General features: G+C 39.1%; 1 protein-coding gene across 1 annotated transcript in view; it reads left to right on the forward strand.

Annotated features, from left to right (window-relative positions):
- Positions 1–24,812, forward strand: part of crtac1b (cartilage acidic protein 1b) — a 28,845-nt gene that overhangs the window by 3,863 nt on the left and 170 nt on the right. The window contains exons 2-13 of the mRNA XM_037685641.1: positions 4,141–4,337; positions 4,614–4,750; positions 10,310–10,466; positions 12,232–12,366; positions 12,494–12,636; positions 18,111–18,247; positions 21,804–21,886; positions 22,238–22,338; positions 22,434–22,602; positions 23,568–23,713; positions 24,363–24,405; positions 24,498–24,641. Of these exons, the coding sequence (XP_037541569.1) occupies positions 4,141–4,337; positions 4,614–4,750; positions 10,310–10,466; positions 12,232–12,366; positions 12,494–12,636; positions 18,111–18,247; positions 21,804–21,886; positions 22,238–22,338; positions 22,434–22,602; positions 23,568–23,713; positions 24,363–24,405; positions 24,498–24,641 (1,592 nt within the window). The remainder of the gene's footprint in view (positions 1–4,140; positions 4,338–4,613; positions 4,751–10,309; positions 10,467–12,231; positions 12,367–12,493; positions 12,637–18,110; positions 18,248–21,803; positions 21,887–22,237; positions 22,339–22,433; positions 22,603–23,567; positions 23,714–24,362; positions 24,406–24,497; positions 24,642–24,812) is intronic.

Raw genomic sequence — 24,812 nt, forward strand, 5'->3', positions numbered from 1 at the left:
ATACATACATACATACATACATACATACATACATACATACATACATAGGTCCTGATGCTTATTTTCAAACCATCAAACTCCATCACAGAGGTCACATCTTAAAATTATCATAGTTATTACAGTAGTCCCTTGTTTATCGTGGGGGATCTGTATCCTGAAGACCAGCGATAAGTGAAAAACTGTGAAGTAGGAATATTAGTCAAAGTAGTAAGAATAAACATTAACGAGCCATTAATCACATTTTAAGTTCTAGAAAAAGCTGCTCTGAAATTGATGACTAGATTTTTGATGAAATACACATCTGACTGCTGTCACTCAGCACCAGCTGCCCAGCTGTATTTATTCACATTTATTTAATTCAAATCTAATTTAATTACATTAATTTTTATTCTTCAAAATGTGTCTCAAGCAAACGGCCTCTGGCATTTTTTTCAAACATAAGAATTAATTTATTTGGGGAATATTTTCCTAGATTCAAACTACACACATTTTAGTAGCTGAACATTTTCTTATCTGCATGTTATTGGATAAAATCACAACTTGTTTTAGTTCCAGTGGGAAAATGACCCCTTGAATTTGTCAGTAATTGATATCCTTGTAAAAAAAAAAAAAAAGTGAGCTAATATAGTTAAGCATAAAAATGTTCTTAAAATTACACGAGCCTTTTATGTTAGACTTTAATGTAGTTCAGCAGAGCAGATTCTCCCAGACCCAACAGGATCAGGAATGGGCAGAATGGGTCAGGTTTTGCTTTGCTGTGATGATAGTTGTCTCTGTCTCCTGAGACTGATGGCATGATTTTAGGTGACACCACCTGAAGAACTTTATTAGAGTGTCATAAAAAGGTTTTAGTCCAAGTCAGTCAGTGTTTTGAAAAACCTGCTTAGTTTTTAGTTTGGTGTGAGATCAATCTGTGTGGAGAAATCGCATCAAGCCAAGGACATTTTTATAATAAACAGATTAACAGTTTTCCCTCAAATGGCCCAAATGCTCTTAGAAAGGTTGAATTATTTTTCTGTTCATTTTTCTTAAGAAGACACAAAAGTGTTTGGTCCCTGGTTAGCTTTCAGGTGCATGTGTAAAACAGTGTTAATAAACTTAAAAAAGAACTATGCATTGATCTGAAGTTTTATCATACACTAAACATATTTATGTGTGTCTAATAGATTTTTATCTTCACTCCTTGGGTGGATTAATTTTGTAGAAATTGGTCTTAAACAGACACACTAACTAAGTAAAAATGTTTTCTTCTTTCGGCTGCTCTCTTCTTCAGGGGTCGCCACAGCGAACTAACTCGCACTAAGATTGGCGATATTTTTTACGCCGGGTGCAGCAGACCACCGAGCTACCACAGCCCTCTGTATGTTGCAGAGAGCTGCTATTTAGGGCGCCCGGGGGAGCAGATGGTGGGGGTTCAGGGCCTTGCTCAAGGGCCCAGAGTGGGGGAAATGAGGGTGGATGCAGGTGTGGGTGTTTCACCTTTCCCACCCACATTTTGATGTTGTCGGCGCAGGGAGTTGAACTGGCGACCTACTGATCACAGGCCCACCTTCTCTAACCTCTGCACCACCACTCCTCAAAATAACAAGAATAGAATATGATTTCTTATCATTTGCGCAGATACATTATAATATAAACACATTGGAATTCTTGTGCGTTTCTCCAACTCAAGAATAGTAAAAGTTTATAAAAAGATAAAAAATAAAGATAAAAGAGACAATAATGCTCACAGGCCTACAATGTCTTAAATTGTGAACAGGGTCCGTCCACTGGAACAAAGAGTGAGCAGGATAGTGTCAAAATAAATAAAGTAAATAATTTGATGAAAAGGAAACATGTTCAACGATAAAATTAGCTACACAGAAATTTTTGATCCAACAATGAACTCTGATAAATGAATAAAACTTACGGGTAGTTGGTTAAAACAAACCATAGAAGTAGTAATATTTTCTGTACAAAGGGCAGCAGAGGTAAATGGTGGAGACAGTTTTAACTCATAGAAATCACTGTGAAACTTCCTTAGTTTATGTTTTGATCCTACAGGACAGAATAAGATAAGATAAAATAAGATAGAACGTTATTGATCCTGCACGAAATTGTTGTGCCGGAGTTTCAGTACAAAGGAACATACACAAGGAATCGCACAAAATATAAAAAAAAAATAACAGAGGATATTAAAATACCAACAATTAAGTTCTAAACAATACAATTTAAATAAAATTATGTCCCTTCACCATCCGTCCATCCATTCATTTTCTTTATCTGCATTTCGTTTCTGGGTTGCAGGGGGAGCTGGTGTCTATCTCCAGCAGTCCTTGTGTGAGAGGAGGGTACACCTTGGACAAAACCATCACAAAACCACATGGAGACAATTTGGAGTTATGAATGACGCTAACATGCATGTTTTTTAGTCTGTGGAAGGAAACCATAATAACGTATTTTCCGCTGTAAACGTCTCTCTGCCCTATAAGTTGCATCAGTCCAGATATGTCTAATAAAGTGGAAAAATCCATAAATATGTTGCGTCGCTGTATACGTTACATCTACTATGTGCCACTGCTGATGCATCGCGTTTGTTACGTGTCACCGCTGACAAACCGGAAACGTGGGCCGGTGTTGTGCCAAAAATCGACTGGCTGCGGCAGTCGCAGGAGCGTGCACGGGAGGACTTTAACAAGAATTTAACAAGTTTAACACTTAAAAACAATCATTTGTTTGCTCGAAATTATAGTAAAGGTGTGTCTCAATTTAACTTTTGCTTAATGAATGCACTTTGACATTCAAATCAGCTGTATTTCAAAAGCTGATATGTGGAAGTAGGAACACAGAGGGACGAGTTGCTGTGCGTTTCTTGGAAATTTAACAAGATAAACACCTAAAAACAATTATTTGTTTGCTTGAAATTATAGCAAAGTTGTGTCTCAGTTGAACCTTTACTTAATAAATGCACTTTAATGGTCAAATTAGCTGAATTTCGCTGGGGCGGTGCAGCGAAATGAAGCTGATTTGACGGTTGCTCCAAGCAGTGAGAAGAACAAAGGTGGCAGGGTATGGCAAGCCGATTATGTCATTAATAGCTGGTGAAGATTCTCAGTCATCCAGGACATGGTAAATTCAAAAAAAGTTCAAGACAAAAACAATAAAGTATAAAGCAAAGTATAATAAAAAAAAGTACAGTTGTTTTTGTCTTGAACTTTTTTGAATTTGTCATTATAGCCACTTTTACCTATTACATGATTCAACGGCATGCCTTACTACTCGACTGCCCTCTAGTGACTGAAAATGCTAGTGTTAATTTTTTTCAGTCAGAATGAATGAAAATGGTCATATCTCAGCCAAAAATTGATTTATAAATATGGGTGGAAAAAAATCCATAAATACGTCGCTTAAGCCTATAAGTCGCAGGGCATGCAAATTATGTCAAAAAACGCAACTTATAGGGCAAAAAATACGGTACTCGAGAAAAACCACATATGCACGAGGCTAACATGCAAACTCGACACAGAAAAGTCAGCTGGTGACCCTGCACCCTTCTTGCCGTGAAGCATTAGAACCACTGTTCTGCCATACTGTACACAACAGAACTCCTAACGTCTGAATATATTTTTATGATTTTGCCAATTCCTCAAACCATTTTTTTTTCCCATATAACAAACAGTTGCACACGGTTTTCAAATTGGACAGTGCAGGCAGACAGGTAGAATTAAAAAAAAAAAATGTATTAAGTGAAAACATTATTAGGAAGTGCAGGTAAAAAAAAAAAAGAGATTGACAAACAGGTGTAGAGATTGTGTACGTATGAGGTATTGACAAAGCAGGAAATAAACAGTTTTGTCTGCTGGGAAGGTTGATTGGTGAGTCAAAGCAGCTGAGATGCTTACTAATGAATTACAGGTGTGAATGTTACGCAGAGGAGCTGAGGAGAAACTATGGCCATGAACAAATATAAAACCACTGTAATTTCAAAACTGATTTGTACAAAATTCTGAAATTAATAACGGTGGTAAAATATTTATACATAAACTGAAGTAACTTACGATCATTGTTTTGCATGTTTTGAGTCCTTATTGTTACAACTTCTGAACATGTAGCCAAAATAAAACAACTGCAGTGCAACTGACTGTCTCCTCTTGTTGACAGCTACAATGGTCCAAACCTGGTGCTAAAGTATGACAAGGAGAGTAAAAGGCTTGTCAACATCGCTGTTGACGACCGCAGTTCCCCATTTTACGCCCTGAGAGACCGTCAAGGCAACGCCATTGGAGTGACAGCGTGTGACATAGATGGGGACGGGCGGGAGGAGATTTATGTACTTAACACCAATAATGCTTTCTCTGGTACGGCACAAACTGGTACAAATGCATGCTGTACAGGTAGTGGTTAGGCTTCCTTTACATACAGACAAGAAGTAATTGAAGCAGTAACTAAGGTTATCTCATCAGATAACAATGCTGCTATTAATCATACGGAGAGTTTTGGAGCCGCTCTGCAGCACTCCACTCCTTAAACTCTAAGATTTTATCTCAACCACAGCAAACTGATCTTTTCTTTCATGGTTCTCGTGATGCGTAAAGTCTATTTACTCCTGAACTCTGCTTCTCTGTTTCTCCGAGGTCGGGCAACATATTCTGACAAGCTGTTTAAGTTTCGCAATGGACGCTTTGAGGATCTGCTGAATGACGACATCAACGAGCACCGAGACGTATCCAACCCGATGGCTGGGCGCTCAGTGGCGTGTGTGGACAGGAAGGTACTGCGCACGCGTGCACAGACAGCGCAGAGTGCAGCACGAGCTGTAGATGTGCTCTGCGGGCACACACGTTGGTTCCTCATGCACGGGTGCTTCTGTTTGTTTACCAGTGATAACTCATGCCCTGCCTACACCGCCCCTCTCAGCATGTGCTCTGACAGTTCATTTGGGGGAATGGTGGGCCATTTTCTCTCCTCTGTCCATCGCACCAGTGTAATTACAGAAGCAAAGGCTCGTTTGTTTTACAGGACATTGTATGAGGGGGGAGTGATGACTGTGCACTGCTGCTTTCTGCTCGTAGCAATTTTTTTTTTTTTGCTTCCTATCACTTACTTTGTTTTTATCCCCCTTTTCCACCATCCTTGGCTATATTCCTTTTCCCTCCTCTGACTGACACGCTCTCTCTTTGTCCCTTATCTCTTTCACACTCATACAATTTTCAGTTTAATCAGGAGTTTGGATAAAAAGAGTAATAAGAGGAAAAGGACTACAGGGATTACAATAGGGTTTTTTATTTTTCCGTCTCATACCACTGGGCACTAGTAGATGTACAGGTGCCAAACAGATTGGAAAGATATGTCTTTAATTGCACACTTCTTTTACAAGAAGCCAAAGTCCTGATGTGCCAGTTCAAGCAGATCCACTGTTCCTATTACTGAGCATGTTGTGTTGGAGAACATATGGAACAAAAGCAGAAGGTTGCATGACCAAAGCCATTACATACTGCTTCCCAGCTGCGTATTTAATGTGTTCGGTCTCGTTTGCTCATAAATAAAGTGTTATCTTTAAGCTAAAGAGGTGCATTTGTCATCTCTTAGTCTCCTTGGAATGGCCATCTCAATATTATTCCTAAACGAACAGATGAAGGTGACATGTTGAGGGGTTGATCTGATGGATCAGTTCACCTGGAGCAGGCAGGCAGGAGAAAAGATGCAAGTTTTGAAAACTCCATTAACTGATAATTGTTACAATATACCATATTTTCCGGTGTATAAGTCACAGTTTTTTGCATAGATTTGTCAGTCCTGCAACTTATACGTCGAAGCGACTTATATACGTAAATTTTTTTCATTTTCATAACGCAAATTTTTGACTGACGCTTTCATTTTCTAAGAACTGCAACAGCGAGTCCTCCCATTTGCACTCGCTTCACTCAGCTGGTGCAGGCGGAGGAACACTGGAGAGCTAGCGGCTCTGATCGTGATGGATGGATGGTGCCGTGCCGCCCAGGCGAAAAGAAGCTGTTTTGACCATTAAATAAATTCATAATAAACACAGCAGGTCAGCAGTGATGCATAATAAATGCGACTTATACACCAACGTGACTTATATATGTTATTTTTTTTTTCTTCATGATGCTTTTTTTGACTGATGCGACTTGTACTCCGGAGCGACTTATACGCTGGAAAATATGGTATAATTTTTTTTTAAATAGCCAAAGAATGACACATTCAGGAAGATTGATGGAACGGATACTCACAACTGTAGCAGCAACATGCACTGTGCAGGCTGTACTCTTCATACTGCAAACCCTGATGACAGAAGTTAGCCTGGAGTGAAGACTTATTGAAAAATCATTGACTTTTAACTTTAAGTAACAGCCGGTGGCCTTCAGGTCTTTTATTCTAGCTCTTTTTTTTTTCTTCTTCTGAAAGTGTGAATGTATTTAACATCTCCGTATACAGCACAGCCTAATTTATACAACCTGACTTGTTTGCCTTTCTGTTTTTATAGTAATGGCATCACAAGCAGTGAAATGGTTTTTGTTTGTGTGGTCTTGCATACAGTATGTGCACGTGTGTTTGCATTGATGGAAATATGTAGATCTGTGCGAAAGCTCATTGAAATTGAGTGTATAGTCTATTAGTGTGGTTCCGTCTGTGAGTTTGTGTCTGCAGGGACTCTGACTGATAATGGAGTGTGAAATTAATCTCCGAAGAACGAACGAGCGAGGGAGACTGACTGAGGAGAAGTCAGGGTGGGTTGTGTAGTAAGGGGCAAGAAGCAGGATAAGCAAAGTTAAAGAGAGGAAAGAACTGGTTTGATTAAGAAAAGGTGTCCGACCTTTGCAAGGGTAAAAAAGAAGAGTGACAAATATTTTTTTCAGCAAAATATCTACAGTAACTTCAGTCTTATTTTAGTCACACAAACAGGTCTGCCATTAACTTTTTGTGCAAATATTGGACTTTTTTTTTTGTCTAATAGTGATATGATCAAAATGTAAATGATGTGCCAACTTAGAAATCTTTTTTAAAAGCTGCTTTTTTCATTCGTTCAAGTTTATTTATATACAGGTTAGTCTCATTGAGTCATGAGGACTCTTTTACAAGAGAGACCTGTTTTAAACAAAATGAGGTGCACACAACAAAAAAAACTATTCATATGAAAGCATATAAAATGAAAAGTATATAAAAGAAGTGAGATAAAACAAAATAAAAAAAAAACATGCTACATTATAAACCATTGTAAGATACTAAAAACAGGAACATACATGTCTGCGTTGATTTTTGCATTGAGCTTAGCAGTAGCTTAAAATCCTTTTAGAGAGGTCCAAATCGAGAGCTTCAGATCTTTTTGCAAGATGTTGCAAATAAAGGTGTCATAATCTTCATGGATTTAAAAAGTCATTTTTAAAAACAATTTTAGCTCATTATTTTGTTGCGCACTTGTAACAATATACACACATATTGCAATCTTTTTTTATTATCTAAAAATATACTTTTTTCCAACTAAATAACAGACAAAAGCAGCATAGACTGGTATAAGAGTATAGCAAATCAATTCTAGAGCTAATAATGTAATCATGCTGGAGATTAATTTGTTTTTCTTTTGTTTGAGATTCTTAAGGTATTTACAACACAATTCTAAAGGTATTGAAATGCTGTTCCAAAGTTGCATCCAGGTAATGGTGGTGATATGATCTTTTTTTTTTTTTTTTTTTTGGTAAAAATAGACTAAATTTAAATGTCTATATGACAAAATATATTTTTAATTAGTTTCCTAATCACTTTTTTAGACAATTTTTTTTTATTTGAGAACGATGTAAATTATATTAAATTTGATTTCATTTAGACAAAATGAATGGTATATTATACTATGCTTTTGAGAAAAGTGTTTGGATTGACCTTTGTTTCCATAAGGATTTATATAAATTTATTGTAATTGATTTAAGAAAAATAACAGACAAAAACCAAACAAGATTCAAAGTAACATTTTAAGCCAGGGTATCTAAAAAAAAATAAATAAAAAATGCAATGGATAATGTTACAGATGTTCTCTCCATCCATCTCTCCATCTCTCCGTCAGATTATTTCATAAATGTATGTAAATTTGATAAGTTTTCTTACTTATCTCAGAGCTTTCTGTGTCTGAAAATATAGTTCCATCAGATAAAACACCCTTGCCCTCGATGAAGCTGGTCGCTCTTCTTCTCTCTCCTGCCATTCTCCTGCTTTGCTCTTTGTCCTGTGTATCAGAGCCTCTCTTTACACATTCTCCGAATCGTAAATTATGGATCTGGTTAGCGACGCATTTGATAAAATGTTCTCGACAAGGAGACAGGGTGCAGGAGAACCCTCATGCCCTAAAGGGACACATGCAGCTGGATATGTCATGGATTCCTGGGGTGAATGAAAGATGATGTGTCTGTCTGTATTGTCCATTGAGGATGTAAAAGACGCATATATAATTGGATTTATGATAACAGGGTTTCTGCTGTTTTTCCTGATAAGTGGGATATCAACAAATTCGGAAGACGTTGGCAGCAGTTTTGGCAATAATGAGGCTGTCTGCCTAATGTGAAGGATTTAACTGTAAGCTGAACCCGATTTCTGAGAATCGTGGGCCACTTGCAGCTTCTAGAACTCGCCAGAATGAAGGAACCGACCTTGGAGAAGGCTAACAAGTACAGACCGGCGGAATATCCACAAATCTGGCTGTTTTGGATTCACCATTGAGTGTACCAGCAGAAGAAGGCAGACATGAAATCGGTAGTCGGCCTACCCAAAACAGTTGTTGATTATCTGAATCTGACCTCCCAGCTCAGACTTGGACAGGCCAACTTAATCTCAAATTGCTCCTGGTGGATACGGAAATCAAAAATCTCTGCTCCTGCTCACCCCCGAGAACATCTGTGGACCTTTCCAGAGTTGTACCGGCTAATAGACACTGTAACATCCTTTATCAGGACTATGGAAACTATCTGGAAGTGTTCATGGACAATCTCACCGTCTTGTCTCCCCCCCCCCCCCAAAAAAAAATGTATTATCAGTATGTCTATCTATGTTGCTTTTTCTGAGGTAGATTTTTTTGCTGCCTTACCCTTTGTCCAAGGACACAGTGTGAGATTTTTTTTTTTATACCTTCTCTCCTCGTGTGTTCTTTCCCTTTTCTTATCTAAGAATAAGGGCAGCTCTTCATAGAAGCTGCAGCCCCGGTACACTTCTGTCTACCCTTCGGACGGCTGTACGGAACGTAATTTTGCTGTACTTAACTGTGCAATGACAATAAAGTTGATTCTGATTCTAAAAATACACCAAACAAGAGACTTAAATTACTGACTTATTGTTATTTATTATGTTGCACTTTATGACAAATAAGGAGGAGACTGAATGTTAAGCAGGACATTAAGGAGATTGGTGATAAGTGGATTGGTTACATTTGCTGGGTTGCAGGTTTTAAAAAAACTTTATCATCATGTTTGAACTGCTCATCGGTGTTATTTAGAGTTGATCAGAAGCATCTGATAATTTTATTTTACCCAAAGATTAACATCTACCAATGTCTGTATGAAAATAAAAAATGCCGCTCAAGTTTATTTTCTTGTTTTTCTCAGACTCATGAGTGGCTGCAGAGATCTTTAAAAAGAGGGGAAATACCGTATACGGTATTTTTGTGAGATGATGGATGAAAAATGCTGAACTGCATTATTTCTTCATGAGTTTTCTGCTTTCCTATTGTTGGCGTAAATCGACTCACTCTATCCGCCCCAAAGTTCGTTGTTTGGTTTTACTGTGGATCAAGGAAGTACAGACACTGAAACATGACAGACGAACTCTCTTTAAATTCAATAATCAAATTTAATAAATTAAATGATTAACAGTCACAGATTACTTTTGTATTTGATTAAATGTTAGTTAAAGTACAAAATAAAACATTGAATGCGCATTCAATGGAGACAAACGATACAACCTGTAAAAGTGATCTGAAGTCAGCCTTTGCTCTGCGTTGTCTGCTGAAAGAGGAAGTGCTGCTCAGCTATAGTCTAAATTCGGGCGGTGCTTGGTCAAGGCTTCTAGAATGTTCACTTGCTCAACGTGTATAGGGCGGTGACTCACTCTAGCTTCTAGAATATTCACCTGCTCAACGTGTATTGTGCAAAGTCCGGTTGGGTGGGTGCTGTCACAAATAAGAAACAGGAAGTATACTAGTCACACTTTAAGCTTTAGAAATTGTACAAGCATAAACAGATTTTATTTTACAACACTATGCAATGTGGAATAAATAAATAAAATAAATATGTTGCTTAATGATGAAAATAAATTGTTCATTTTTGTACAGGGTACAGGCCGGTATGCAATCTACATTGCCAACTATGCCAGTGGAAGTGTGGGTCCTCACGCTCTGATAGAAGTAGATGAGGCAGCCAGTGACCTGTCACACGGTGTCGTCGCACTCTCCAACGTGGCAGAGCAAGCTGGAGTCGACAAGTTAATTGGTGGGTTTGAAAACCTGATGCTGAAAGTGTGACATGATGCTTCCAGACCTTTGATGTGATTTAAAGTGACATCTGCAGAAGTGCAAGTCTATGTAAGACTTTAGAGCTTCAGAGGAAACAAGGAAAAGAGACTTTTCAAGATTTAATTGTAATTTCGTTTAGTAAAGAGAGGGAGGACTGACTTTCACTGTGTGTTAGGGGGCTTGCTTAAGGGCCCAGTGTGGGGCAAATGAGGGTGGATGCAAGTTGCTTCACCTTTCCCACGTACAGTTTAATGTAATAGTCAATGAATTTGAACCAACGACCTTTCAATCACCTTTTCTAACCTCTGTACCACCACTCTCATCAGCTCATTCCAGTTTAAACAGCTTGAATCAAAAACTGCACATAAAGTTAGTATCGTCGTGTTTAACATATATAATATATTGTTTTCTATTGTATGGGTGTACATATGGTTATGTTATGTTTTTAATTTTACTTTATTTGTGGGTGTACACAGGCTTATGTCTTATGTAATGTTCTCACTTTTACTTAATATTTACTTTATTTTTACTTTATTTTACTTTATTACTATTCACACCTTATGTCGAAGCAAATTCCTAGTTTGTGAACCCCGTTCATTGACATGGCGATAATAAACTGATTCTGATTCTGATTCTGATATTGTACAGTAAACTGCCAATGCTGTGTTTGAAATCTTGTCAAAACTGATTGGTTTTAAGTAAGCCTCTTTTTTCTGCATGCCCTGTGTTGAAACAGGTAAGTATTTCTTTAGTAATTGTCCCTAAAAGTTGTCACTTCCCCAGCTCCATTCTGTGATTTGGACCAGGCAAACTGTATGGTTAATGGAGGAGCAGAACAGTAAATGTCAAAAACACTCACCTTAACTCTGATTTGTTTCTTCGTAATTGAAGCCGTCATGAATTAATGACACTTTATTGTAACCACAGAAAAGTCCTTGATGCCGATGTCCCAGTAAGTTTTGAAAATGGGACATGACTTTGTATTTGAGAGCAGCAGAATGAATCTTCATCATTTTTGGATCTTTTTACATAAAGGACATCATCTGATCCACCAAGGGGGCAGAGTAAGCTGGCTCCGAATCACTATAAATAATGTACGCTGGATGGCTTTGTCGTCAAACTGCCGTTAATCAGAGCAGATGGACAGCCGGTGAAGTTGTATATCTGATGGTTACATATCTCAAGAGAGGCATTAGTGGTTTATGGCTGTGGGGGGCGAGTGATATTTGTCTGGGCTGATGAAGCGGGCCAGTAAATCAGGAGCCAGTCCTGGCTCACAACACCGACTCCACATGCAGGAAGGGCAATCCGAGCCCTTTCAGCTACATAATTAAACTCTGCTGGTCTGAGGTGAAACACTTCAGTTGGATACTTCACTTAATAGAAAGTCATTGGAAAATCACGGGGTGATATTGGGAGTGTAGTGAATAGTCATGGTGATCTTTCCATAAGAAGAAAATGACTTGGGTTAGATTCTCAGCGTGTGTTGTAATGCCATGGTTGCACTTGTGCTTGCTGTGTTTGTGTTTACCTGAACCTGTCAGAATCAGTGTCTGTGTCAGAAAAATACTTGACCTGCTCTAAGCAAATGGTCCGGAATAACATAATAATGATCCCTTGCTTCTGTTCCAGGGTTGCTCTCTCTCACTTTGCTCTTTCGTGGGATTCAAATGTTTTTCGTTTCATTTTATTTTCTAAAAGGTTCTGCTCTGTTTTTTTTCTCACCGTGTCCATCTATTCAGGGGGGCGAGGTGTCGTGGTGGGGCCTATTGTCAGTCAGACTCTGTCGGATGTTTTCTGCGACAATGAGTACGGCTCTAACTTCCTGTTTAAGAACAATGGAGATGGGACTTTTACTGACATGGCACAGCAGGCTGGTAAGGCCAGGTGGAATTTAGGAGGTTGTAGTTTTGTTTATTCTTGATGTATCTTGTAAAGCTTGTGAAGAAACAACACAGCAACGTTGGTTTTAGCGAATAACAACCTTTTATCGTGTCATTTCAGGTGTGGAAGACCCCATGCAGCATGGCAGAGGGGTGACTCTGGGAGACTTCAACCGTGACGGCAGGACTGACATTGTCTACGGAAACTGGAACGGACCTCATCGTCTGTATATTCAGCTAAACAACCGCAAACAGAGATTCAAGGTGGGCAACAAATAGATTTGATCAGCACTACAATTTGTACTTATTTCATTACAGTGAAGGTAAAACACAGTAAACATATACAGAATGGTGAAAAGTATTACTCTTCTGTTCATTATTCTGCAGTTATTGAGTTATCCAAAGAAGATGCTCAGTTATCTCACCACAATTATTTACTTAGATGGGACTGACACGCAGCACACACTGAAGTACTGATCATTTTAATCTGTACAGATCACTCAACATATTAATTTCATTGTGTTGGCCCTGGTTATGATGCAATACAAGGGTTTGGAGTTGTAATTGAGCTATTATGAAAGCATTTTTTTTAGATATTGATAGCATTAAGATATCTCATTAAAGAACAGTCACACTTATGCTTATTATTTAGAGAGTATTAAGTCTGTTTCATGAACTAAGCCAAAATAATCAGAATCATCCATCCATTATCTTTACCCGCTTCTTCCATTTTGGGTCATGGGGGTCGCCGGTGCCCATGTCCAGCAATCACTGTGCGAGGGGCGGGGGACACCCTGGACAGGTCTCCAGTCCATCACAGGGCCACATAGAGACAAACGAGACAAACAATTATTCACTCTCTCACTCTCATCTAGGGACAATTTAGAGTTACCAGTCAGTCTAACATGCATGTTTTTGGTCTGTGGGAGGAAACCGGAGTACCCGGAGAAAACCCACGCATGCACAGAGAGAACATGCAAACTCCATCCAGAAGGGCCCCCGGACCGGGATTTGAACTGACAACCTTCTTGCTGAGAGGCAGCAGCTCTACCAGTTGCGCCACCGTACTGCCCTAAACAGAATCAGAATAAGCCTTATTATCATTGTACTGAGATACAGCGATAATATGTTCATACAGTGGTCCGAAAGATGGGTGGAGTGCACCTGCTGCTATGATAGCTCGGCCTCTTATCCTTTTCAGAATACTTTTTTAGGTAGAAAATGGGAAAAATCCATGAGGATAGGATAGTGGCATTACAAAAAAGAACTCTTCACACCTTGTCCTATCAGGCCACGATTTAAGACATCAAAAAGCTCTACCAGCAAACACATTTATAAACACGTTATATATGCATTTGACAGCGAGGTGATCCATGAAGCACTTCCAGATAGACCATAATCCTGATAAAAAGATGGTCAGCCGGCACAGTTATGATAAGCCTCCACAGAAATTCTCGGGTAGGGTGGGGGGTGTGGGGTGGGGAGTTACAGTAGACAAAACTCTTCCTTAGTTTACACATTTCCCAGGAGAAATTGATAACCGGCAGAGTCAGATTCATATGAGCTGCAATTGTTGATTTTATTCAGGCAGACTGTTTTTTCTTGTCAGCCTTGAGTCCTGCTGGTATTTTCAAGATCTAAAATGGCCAGATTAGTGGGCATTCCACTGGTCCATGTTTACAAGCCTCCTCCAAGGTCGTTTCCAACATGCTGGTGAGTCCCAAAGCTGCAGGTGGCCTGTGATTCTCACAAATCACCTCCATCTTACGGTTTAGCTCGTAAATCAGCTGATTTTGAGTCCTCGAAGCACAAAGCAAACCTTCACCAACAGGCAGCCTGACGAGGGCCAAATTAGTTGCAACTGTCTTCTTGTATGATGATAGACCAGGAACCAGCCGATTCCAAAAAGCAGGAAACCTGTTATCATAAATCCGATTGTATACGTCTTTGGTGTTTTCCTGAGATTCTCAGTGGGACATGAGGGCTCTCCAGGACCCTGACGCTTTTTTGAAAAGATTTGCGTTGAAAGTCCAGCTGATCAGATCCATAACAGCAGTTTTTGTTTCGGAAGATGTGTAAAATAGGAGCTCCAATCCACAGACAGAGAGCAAAAAAGCAGGAGGAGAACAGGAGAGGGAAGAGAATGCGTCCGCCTCATACAAGAGCAAGTGAGGAAAAAAAATGTAATAAAATGTTAATGAAAATGGTTAATTACTACTGAATTTGAGGTTGAATCGCTGCAGGTAATCCGCATAAAGCTTCAAACTATTTAATTTGTTAATAATTATTTTCATTTAGTAAAGAATTCAACCTGAAAATTGTTGTCAAACTTAACATTTTTTTTTTTTTTTTTTTTTTTTTTTTTAATTAAACACATCACCCTGAAAAAGTGGCATTGGTTGATTTTTATTTTAACTGATTTTGGAAATCTACAAAAATCAGTTCAGTCAAAATACATCCCTTAGATTAAATTACCATGAAGGTGGTTTTGAATGTTACAGATCTGCATGTTTTGCCATAATAAAATCTTTCTTTATCTATTAAATAGATAATTGATAGTTGTTGTGTCATATAGCTTTAAGTAAAAAAAGAGTGCTAGGGGTTTGCTGGCACTATAGTTCTTTTTTTTTTAAGCTAAAGTGATCAAAATATATCTGATGAGACGATGTAATTCATTCCAGCTGCGGTTGTTAAAACTTTCCAAAAGTGATAATTGGTCTTCATGCTCCCCCTTCTAACAGCAAACAATGTTTAATGGGAAAGCAACACAAAAAACAACTTATCTCACCCATTATCACCGGAATCACCTTCTTATCAGTTCCAACAATTGGCTAATGAATTATCACCACTCACATGGCCCACTTTGGGTTTTAAGTGGTATTTAAAGACACGTGGGTGGCAATTTATTCTCTTAACAACTCTGCAGACAACTCCTGTGAGGCAGTGTTGTGTTTTACTGCAGAGTTGAGCTGTGCTGTGTGTAAACCTGTGGAGATCCTGGGATAGACCTGTCACTTCCCCGCTCTACATCCTTTATCGAAGAGATAAACGTCACAGGAGTCATTTTTATAGGGGTCAAACAAAGGGTTAATGTGTCCAGCAGCAGTTCCACTGGAGCCACACATGCATCTTCTCCTACAAACGCCTGAAGACTAGTAGGGTATTGTTTTAAACCGAGCTCCTAAATTACAGTCCTACAACATATTTCAGACCCTTTTCACCCACATAAGCTGACACCTCCAATAATAACCCCATGTAGGCCTTTGACATGCATAATGAAGCTGTTGTATCACTTCAGTAAACCACCAATTAAATCAGGCTGAGCCAGCAGCTTGCCTTGGTAGTGCAAAGTGCAGATTAGGCCTGTTTATGCTTTAATTAAAATCTATTGAAGAGGTTTGCCTTGCTGTAGCTCGAACACACACGTACACACAGACTCGTGCATACGCCTCACACATACACGTATTCACTGTCTCGCTCTCACACAGGGAATATTGATTTAAATTTGTGGAGAAAGTGCCAAATGGAACTTGTAAAAGTTTATTTGGTTAATATGGAATCAAAATTGACATAAAACTTTACACTGCTTTGACATGATATTACAAAGTGATGTTGAGGAATTCATTGCAACACAGTACAATTTACTAAATTTTAAAGGCCATTGCTGGTGTCAGATCTTAGACCACGGGTGTCCAAAGTACGGCCCGAGGGCCCTTTGCGACCCTTGGAGTGATTTATGTGCGGCCCACAGCTGCAGTTTAAGAATGGTATCATTGTGGCCAGCAGGCTTAAGAGGACGATGCAGACTTTCTGCAAATTTGTTGGTAATCTCTTTTTTAATATAATGTTTAGGTTTAACAGCAAAACGGATGAAAAACAATCTTCTCAAAATGAGCAATATTAAGCAAAAATATAAACCTTTGGCAATAATCTTTTTATTTTAACTTCATGGTACAACGCACCAAAAAACTTTACTGATTTCTAACAAAAAGGAGACTTTTAGATAATAATTCATAAAACTTGGCTAAATATTGTAGTTGATAAAATAATGTAGAGAAATTCAACATTTTTCAATGAATATAACGTGGTATCATCTACATACGAGTTGATCAACTTTATCAAACTTTCTATCAATCTGGTGGCCTTTTGGGCCGTTTGATCAACCCCCTTGTAAAAAGAGACACTTACTTAAATTAGGCTTTTGTTGCTGAGAACAGACTAAAATGAACTTTCCAAACATGAAAAAACAACAAACATAGACCCAACAAATCAAATAAATTACATATTTTTTAATTAAAAAAATATAAGCTTAGTGTTTATGAGGCTTATAATTTTTTGGAACTACAACAATTTAAAACTCTTTCTCCACCAAAATTACTGTAGTAAAATTGTCCATCCATCCATCCATCCATCCATCCATTATCTTTACCCACTTCTTCCATTTTGGGTCACGAGGGTCGCTGGTGCCCATGTCCAGCAATCACTGTGTGAGGGGTGGGGTACACCCTGAACGGGTCACAAGTCCATCACAGGGCCACATAGAGACAAAAGAGACAAACAACCATTCACTCTCTCAATCACACCTAGGGACAATTTTTGAGTTACCAATCAGTCTAACATGCATGTTTTTAGTCTGTGGGAGGAAACCGGAGTACCTGGAGAAAACCCACACATGCACAGAGAGAACATGCAAACTCCACCCAGAAAGGCCCCTGGACAGGGATTTGAACTAAGGACCTGCTCGCTGAGAGGCAGCAGCTCTACCAGTTGCACCACCGTGCTGCCCGTAGTAAAATTGTCCATTCTCCAAAATATTGTTCATGTTAAGAGTTAAATTCACATTTTTGTGGCCCACGAGTCCTTTCATCTTAATAGTTTTGGCCCACGTATGAAAACATTTGGACACCCCCGTGTTAGACCAAATGTAAATCTTTTTAATTTTGGGCTCAGTATTGTTTTTGCTGAGAGCTTCTTTCTTTTTAATGCCACATCAACTTAACTAGTTGATATGTGGAGCTGCTCTTGCCCTTTTACCTCGAGGCCTTGGACAGCCATCCTCTCTCCTTCACCTGAGAAGGAGAATGCAAGTGTGGGTGGCCCTTACCTCTGCAGCTTTATGAGCCTTATAATTAAAATGGGGAAGTAAATACTGGGGGAGGGCAGGGTCACTCTATAACTCTTTCCAGACTTATCACAGTGTCACTGAAGCGAGGACATATCTGTTACTTCCACATGCAAAAACTCTGCTGGAGACTTTTCTTTTCTTGGCGAACTTGAACAGAGAGGAAACTTCTGCCTTATTTTATGTCAAAGGCTTTGCACGACACCATTATTTAAAGTCATCTAACTCATGGACTGGGCACAAGTTTTTTGATTGATGAGTTTATTTTCAGGGAAGTCTAAAATTGTGACCTTAAGGTTATGGAAAAGTCTCCAGTATTTGGAAAACAGCAGGTTGTAGAAAGGAAACTTTTAAAAGCTCTAATTCTTCTGCAGATATACAACAGGTTATCAGAGTTCTCTCATCTGTCAAACATCTGTCTGACAAACCAAAAAAAAAAGTTAATAAATGTCCTTAGAATGAGCCTTTTATGTCTACTATCAGACACACATGCTCTGCTAACAGTATTCTAGACTAAACAAACTGGATATTCAGTTCAAATTAAGCTTTTTTTACTTTGGCTTTCTAAAGCAGCAACGTTTCAGTAAAGGTGTGTGCATGTGTTCTTGTTCCTCAGGACATCGCCTCTCAGAAGTTTTCCATGCCGTCCCCAGTACGAACTGTTATTGCTGCAGACTTTGATAACGACAACGAGCTGGAGGTCTTCTTCAATAACATCGCCTACAGGGGGCCCTCGGCCAACAGGCTCTTTAGGTACCTACATAAGTATAACGTTATGTCAGTAGTTCCTTAATATTAACCCACAAAACAACAGTAGAAGACACATGTGACTCCAGCTTTGGCTGGTTAAAGCATAAACATCTGAAAAAAAAATAAAAATAAACATAATACATACATTTATAGAATTGCGCCACTTGGAGTGGCTGAATGTTGAAGCAGCTTTGTCACATTCATTCTGAGTTATTACTTTTGAAAACTTTAATTCCTCTTTTTTTCTGGATGTAAATCACATTTTTTGAATGATTATTTCCTCTGGTATCGGATGCTTTGCAGCTGGAAGGATTTTTAATGAAAGCTTTTTATTTTTGGGCATTTGTTATGATGCGTTACCATGGCAACAAGGTGTTTTTAACAACCAGGAGCAGCTGATTAACATCTCAAAAGCTCATATACCTCAACTTCAGCCCCAAAAATCCCAAATGAGTTGAAAAGGAGGCACCGTGGACGAATCCCCGTCAACCTGGCGGCGATGCTCTAGCACATGACCACCGAGATCCTGGAGCTGGTGGGAAACTCTGCTCGTGACAATGGGAGGACCGGGATCATCCCCCTGCACCTTTCCGTCCGTGGCGATGAGGAGCTCGGCAGACTGCTGGGAGGAGTGACCATTGCTCAGGGAGAAATTCTGCCCGGCATTCGGTCAGTCCTGCTGTCCAGGAGGATCAAGAGGCCCACCGGATCTGACAGCAAGCTGGATCCAGGTGGACGGATCGGTATCTGTGGACAGATTCTTCGGATTCACTGCAGAAGATCCTTCCTGCTCACAGCTATCAGCATCTATAACAATTCTTGAATGAAACCAGGATGATAAGCTGCAACAACACCTAATTTCCCTTTGGGATTAATAAAATATTTTTGAATTGAATTGAATAAACACCAGCAAATGAGGAACAAATAACCAACCTTTTATACAGTTTGAACTGAGTTATGATGACGGTTTATGTCTTTAAAATATAGCAAAATTTGCAGCTTTGAATAATTTTTAAGTCTCATGTGATTACAGAAAATCCTTTCAACATCCCCCACTGGGCATTTCTTGGCTCACAGTGGGGTCCTGACTGCTTCTTTGAGAGCCACTGCTATAACCACTTGTACAAACTATAATGTTTGGTGCAAGCAAGTGTAGTGAACTAATATTTCACTTAAATATAAATTTAATTCTAGGGTTAATGGACTGCACTTTTGATCTGACTTAATATTCTGCTGCAGAGCTTGGAAGCTTAAAATAATATGAAATTTCCTGCTTAAATACTTATCAAGTCTGGCGTCCTGCCTCCTCCTCCTCACGCATGAATAAATGTTTCATTAAAACAGTTTTACATCTTTTTTCTCTTGTTTGGTTTCCCTTCTGATAATATTAATTAGCATTCTGCTGAAAATGTGCAAATCATGTGATCAGTTTACTGAGAGCACAATCAACTTTTCCTGTGTGAATAAAATCTGATCTGGCAGATTCGTTTGAACAGGATTCAACAGTTCAGTTTACACTGAGTATCAGTCATCAGTCCACGTGCCGGAGAATTTCTAGACTAAAATGTTTTTTAGCACAGCAACTCACTGGTCCCATGGGTCAGCACTTCACAGCCTGTGGCTCTGATATAGTCTGTTAAAAAGATGAATTAACTAATATATCTTGTTTTCTGGCACAAAAAAACAAAAAGCTTGAACAAGTTAATTTGTCCAATACATCAAATCAACATTTATTGGTGCTTTGGGCTTTAACAGCCATAATTAGCACATTATGCACTGAAAAATTAAGTTTTTAAAATTATGGAAGTACAGGTATGTATATATTTTTAGATAATAAAGTTACATGATGGCTGGTTTGGTGCACGGTTTGTTTCAGTCACTTTTTTCTGATGTCAGTATTGAGCTAAATCAGAGAACAGTCAGTAATGAGGGTTACTGCAGGTGTCAAATTCTAAAAGTTAGCTTTTGATGTATTTTTTTAAAAGTTTAAAATCAATTAAATGTTTAATTAAAAAATATAATTTTACTCCCTGTAAACAGGATTTTTTTTTTACTTATTAGAAATGTTAAGCACAACTACCAATATGGACCAATAAGAACAGAGATATTGTATACAATTTATATTTTATACACATGACAAAACAATAAATTTATATCAGTTCATTATGCCGTGATGTCATGCAGTTTGTTAGGTTACAAAATAAAATGAAGATTAAACACAATAAATGGGAACGTAAGGCTTTTATTTTTTTTAATTAGTGCAAAAGCCGCAAACAAACAAGTGAAACCAGGCATCTAATGAGCAGCAGGAGTGGTAATATTCCCCTCAAGGCTCACCGAGCATGCTTCATTTATTCACGCTTACAGGTGCAGACAGTAATAACAGTCTAGATAGTAATCTGATTCACCAAACAGGCTGTCCCAGTAGAGCAATTCCTGCTGCTCAGAGTAAGGTTTGTTGGCAGTACATCACACAGCTCGGTGCTTGGCAGGTATGTACCTGGTACCTACAGATCCAGGCTTTAATGTGAAGGGAATTGTTTTCCTGTATGTACAGGGTACCAGGTACAAACCTGGAAAGAGCCAGGTTTGTACCTGGTATAGGGACTGGGCTTTATAATAAAGGGTACAGGATGCATACCTGGTATTTACTGGGTATGTACCTAGCATGTACCTGGTACAAATTTAGCACTTATCTGGTACAAGCCTGGTACTTAACATTTATGTGTACCTGGACCAGGCTGTATTATAAACTGACTTGTTATCCTTTTTATTACAGTGCACAATGTCAATGTCAATTTATTTATATCGCACCTAAAAACAACAAAAGCTGACCAAAGTGCTTTACACTTTGTCAAATTAAAATGAAAACAACAAGATAAAAAAAAAGCATCTTGAGCCACAGAAAAAACAAGAAAATTAACAATAAAATACAACACACAACAATAAAATGTACAAAGGTTATACTTGCGACGTACTTACAAGTATGTACGTGGAATTTACCATGTATGTACCTGATATCTCCAGAAACTGGGCTGTATTATGCTGTGACTTTTATGCTTTTCATGCTGTGAGTAGAAATATATTGGCTGAGCATATTGTGAAAAACACACAGTTCAACCTGGATATGGATCTGAGTCACAGAGGAGGACTGAAAACTAACTGTACACTAAGATATGTCTGTGGTGAGATGAACACAAATCAGGTAAAAAGAGAGAGCAGAAATCAAGAAAAACCAAAACAACCTAGGGTACAAATTAGGAGGCAAAGGTAAAGTTATAGGTCAAGAAATAAAAGCATCAAAACCAAACATAGAAACCACAACGAACACCAAAGACAACTTAAATTACAGGTACAAGGCAAAGAGCAGGTCGGAAAATTAGAACATTTACAATTTATAAACCATAATTGCTTAACAAATGCAAATAGAAATTCCATTATTTGACTATTATGCAGATTAAAAAATGTATGGGTGGATATATCACAGCTGTTATGTTTATATAGTGACTGTAGTTGTTTTAGTAGTAATTCAGATAATTTTGAGAATTTTCTTTGACAGGGTGAGCAGGAGAGAACATGGAGACCCCCAGATAGAAGAGCTCAATATCGGGGAGGCTGCAGAGCCCGAAGGACGAGGAACTGGTGATCAAATTTGGCTCTACTATATCTGTTACTTGCTTACCTGTGAAATATAATATTGTCCAAGATAGAAGATCTGCCTTAAACCATACTTTATTAATATTCCTACTTCTGTAGTTTTTAATGCTCTCATAAATTTGACCATTCTAAGTCTGACTTAGAAGTCTAATACTTGCATGTGCTTCATCTTGTACTTGCTTATACCACATCAAACCACTAGATGGCACTAACACACCATTTGAGAAATAAGTATCCTCATGCTTTCCTTCATAATCATTAGTGCCATAAACTGTTGACATGGCTGTATTTCCATGGCATGAGGACAGATGTCATTAAAGGCTGTTTCCTCTGCAGGAGCTGTAGCTACAGATTTTGATGGTGATGGACATCTGGAACTGATCGTGTCTCATGGTGAAAGTGCAGCTCAGCCTCTCTCTGTCTACAAAGTCAACCAGGTGAGGGTTCAGAATCATCAGACAATCAGTAGCATGCTTCAGCTTCACCTCACCTGCCTCACTCCATCTCCTTCCCCTTTCTGTTTTTGTCTTAGGGCCAAACTAACTCCTGGCTGCGAGTAATTCCCCGTACCAAGTTTGGGGCTTTTGCCAGAGGAGCTAAAGTGGTGGTTTACACAAAGAAGAGCGGCCCACACACAAGGATTATTGATGGTGGTTCAGGGTACCTGTGTGAGATGGAGCCTGTTGCCCACTTTGGTCTTGGTAAGCCCACGTTTTCAAGAGCTAAAATGTTTAGGGACCACATCTCTTAGCTAAAGAAGTGCAAGAAAAGATCTGTGATGAGCATGTTTGTTGTTTTCTGAACTATTCCACGTTTAGACTGCTTGTGTCCATTTGATTCATAGAAAGAAATCTTGACTTTTTTGAGGGATTATCAGTAAAAAGCAAACATTTTAACCACCTAAAGCCTAATAAGAAAACCACAGTAGCACACTTTGCCTGTGGGAAGAAGCTTTTTTGGACAAAGGCGTGTGAGCAAGAGGACAGGTGCTCTAGATGGAGGCCAGCTCCCCCCAGCTCTCCTGTGGGGCAGTTCGCTGGTGGCCATTCAGGCTTGGTTGTTGACTTTCTGCCTTGGCTCTACTCAGTGCATTAGGGGTGTGCAGTCACAGATCAGCTACTGTAGGCCTCACAGTATTACCCACATTAATAAAATACTGACAGTGGGGCTGTGCAGCGTCAGTGCCGCAGTCTTTCAGTCTATATTGGTAACCTTTCATGTGCAATCGCTCACTGTGGCGACCCTTGAAGAAGGTAGCAGCCAAACTACCTGAAAATAGTTTGGAGGCATTGAAAATTCCTCCAGACTTTGTTAGCAGTCGTGTAAGATATGAAAGGCTTTCAAGTAGGTTCAGATCAGGTGAACTGCCATTTGGCTCTCAGATGGTGCACCTGTCTGGCATGGTGACTAAAGAGCTGTTTATATTAGAAATGCCCCTTTAATTAAAGGCCTCAAAAGGGTCCCATCATGAGATGAGTTTTCTCTGTGCCTGATTAAAACAGTTAATGAAGAGAGGAAAGCACCACTCAGTCTGCACAGTCTATGAAAAAGGAGGCAAAGGTGGAAGATTCATTATCAACAGGGTACTTGTGATCCCTCGGTGATTAACTGAGGTTATGTTATTTGTGTGTTTAATAATTAATCTAAATCATGATTACCTTAACAGGTAAGGATATTGCCACAAATGTCGAGGTGTACTGGCCTGATGGACGCTCTATAGCCCGTCCCCTGGTGTCCTCAGAGATCAACTCAGTTCTGGAGATCCACTATCCAAGAGATGAAGATGAAGTTACTCCTACTGTGAAAATAGAGGTACTGAATTATAGTATTACTCGGCTAATTTTTGATCATCCAAAATATACTAGTATAGTACACGGCAGACCTAGTTATAGGTTCTTGTTTGTTAATACAGGCGTTTAATCACAGATGGCAGTGAGAGTAGGGAGCTAGTGGAACAAAGCCCGGGGATGGAGGACCAAAATGGACAGGATTAGAAATGACACTGGGACAGATCGGTTGAGTGGTTTGAAGACAATGTTAAAGAGCAAGGTTGGGATGTTTTTGACTGGATGGATGCGTTGGTCAAAGAACGTTGTACATGGAGCTGCCAGAAAGGAGGAAGACCGCAGTGGTGGTTCATAGATGAAGGAGGACAAGCAGATTGGTGTGACAGAGGAGGATGATTTGGAAGTGAATGCTAAAGAGATCAGCGAAAATAATAAGAAATATGTTGTACTCTTTATGAAGACAATATGCGATTCAGTTCTGACTGGTGTATTATTGTCTTCTACGTCTTAAAAAAACAAATAAGAAAAACCACCAGGTTTGATCCAGCACCAGGTATATGTACCATTTAGAGTGCAAGAGAGTCTTCAATTGTTGACAAAATTACAAAAGAGAATGCAATAATCTTTACCAACATGTTATAGGGATAAACAAATAAAATAATCTTGTTTTACAGTGTGGTCATGGATTTTCTTTGAATGAGCATGGGCGTTGCACAGGTAAGATAAAACTTTTAATTCCTTTGTTGAACCTCGTCTCTTGTCTCCCGGTTTAAGTGTCTTCGCCTTCCCCACCTTTACCCTCCCTTCAGATAAAGATGAATGTACCCAGTTCCCCTCTGTGTGCCCCTCCGACCGCCCGGTGTGCACCAACACCCACGGCAGCTATAAGTGCCGTGCCAAAAGGAAATGCAACCAAGGCTTTGAGCCCAAGGATGACGGGTCAACCTGTGTGGGTGAGTGGTCCTGACAGAGACTTATAGCTAGATTATCACGATCAGAAGAACAAAGGAAGAGTAGGAAATTCATTAGGATGTCTTAATTACACTGATTTTGCGTCAAGGCTTAACATTTTCCTGACCGTTTCTCCTCTCTGCCCTTATCTTACACGACTTACTTATGAATTG

The sequence above is a fragment of the Nematolebias whitei genome, chromosome 1 (assembly GCF_014905685.2).
Source record: "Nematolebias whitei isolate Nwh7 chromosome 1, NemWhi1, whole genome shotgun sequence".
Classification (NCBI taxonomy): Eukaryota; Metazoa; Chordata; class Actinopteri; order Cyprinodontiformes; family Rivulidae; genus Nematolebias; species Nematolebias whitei.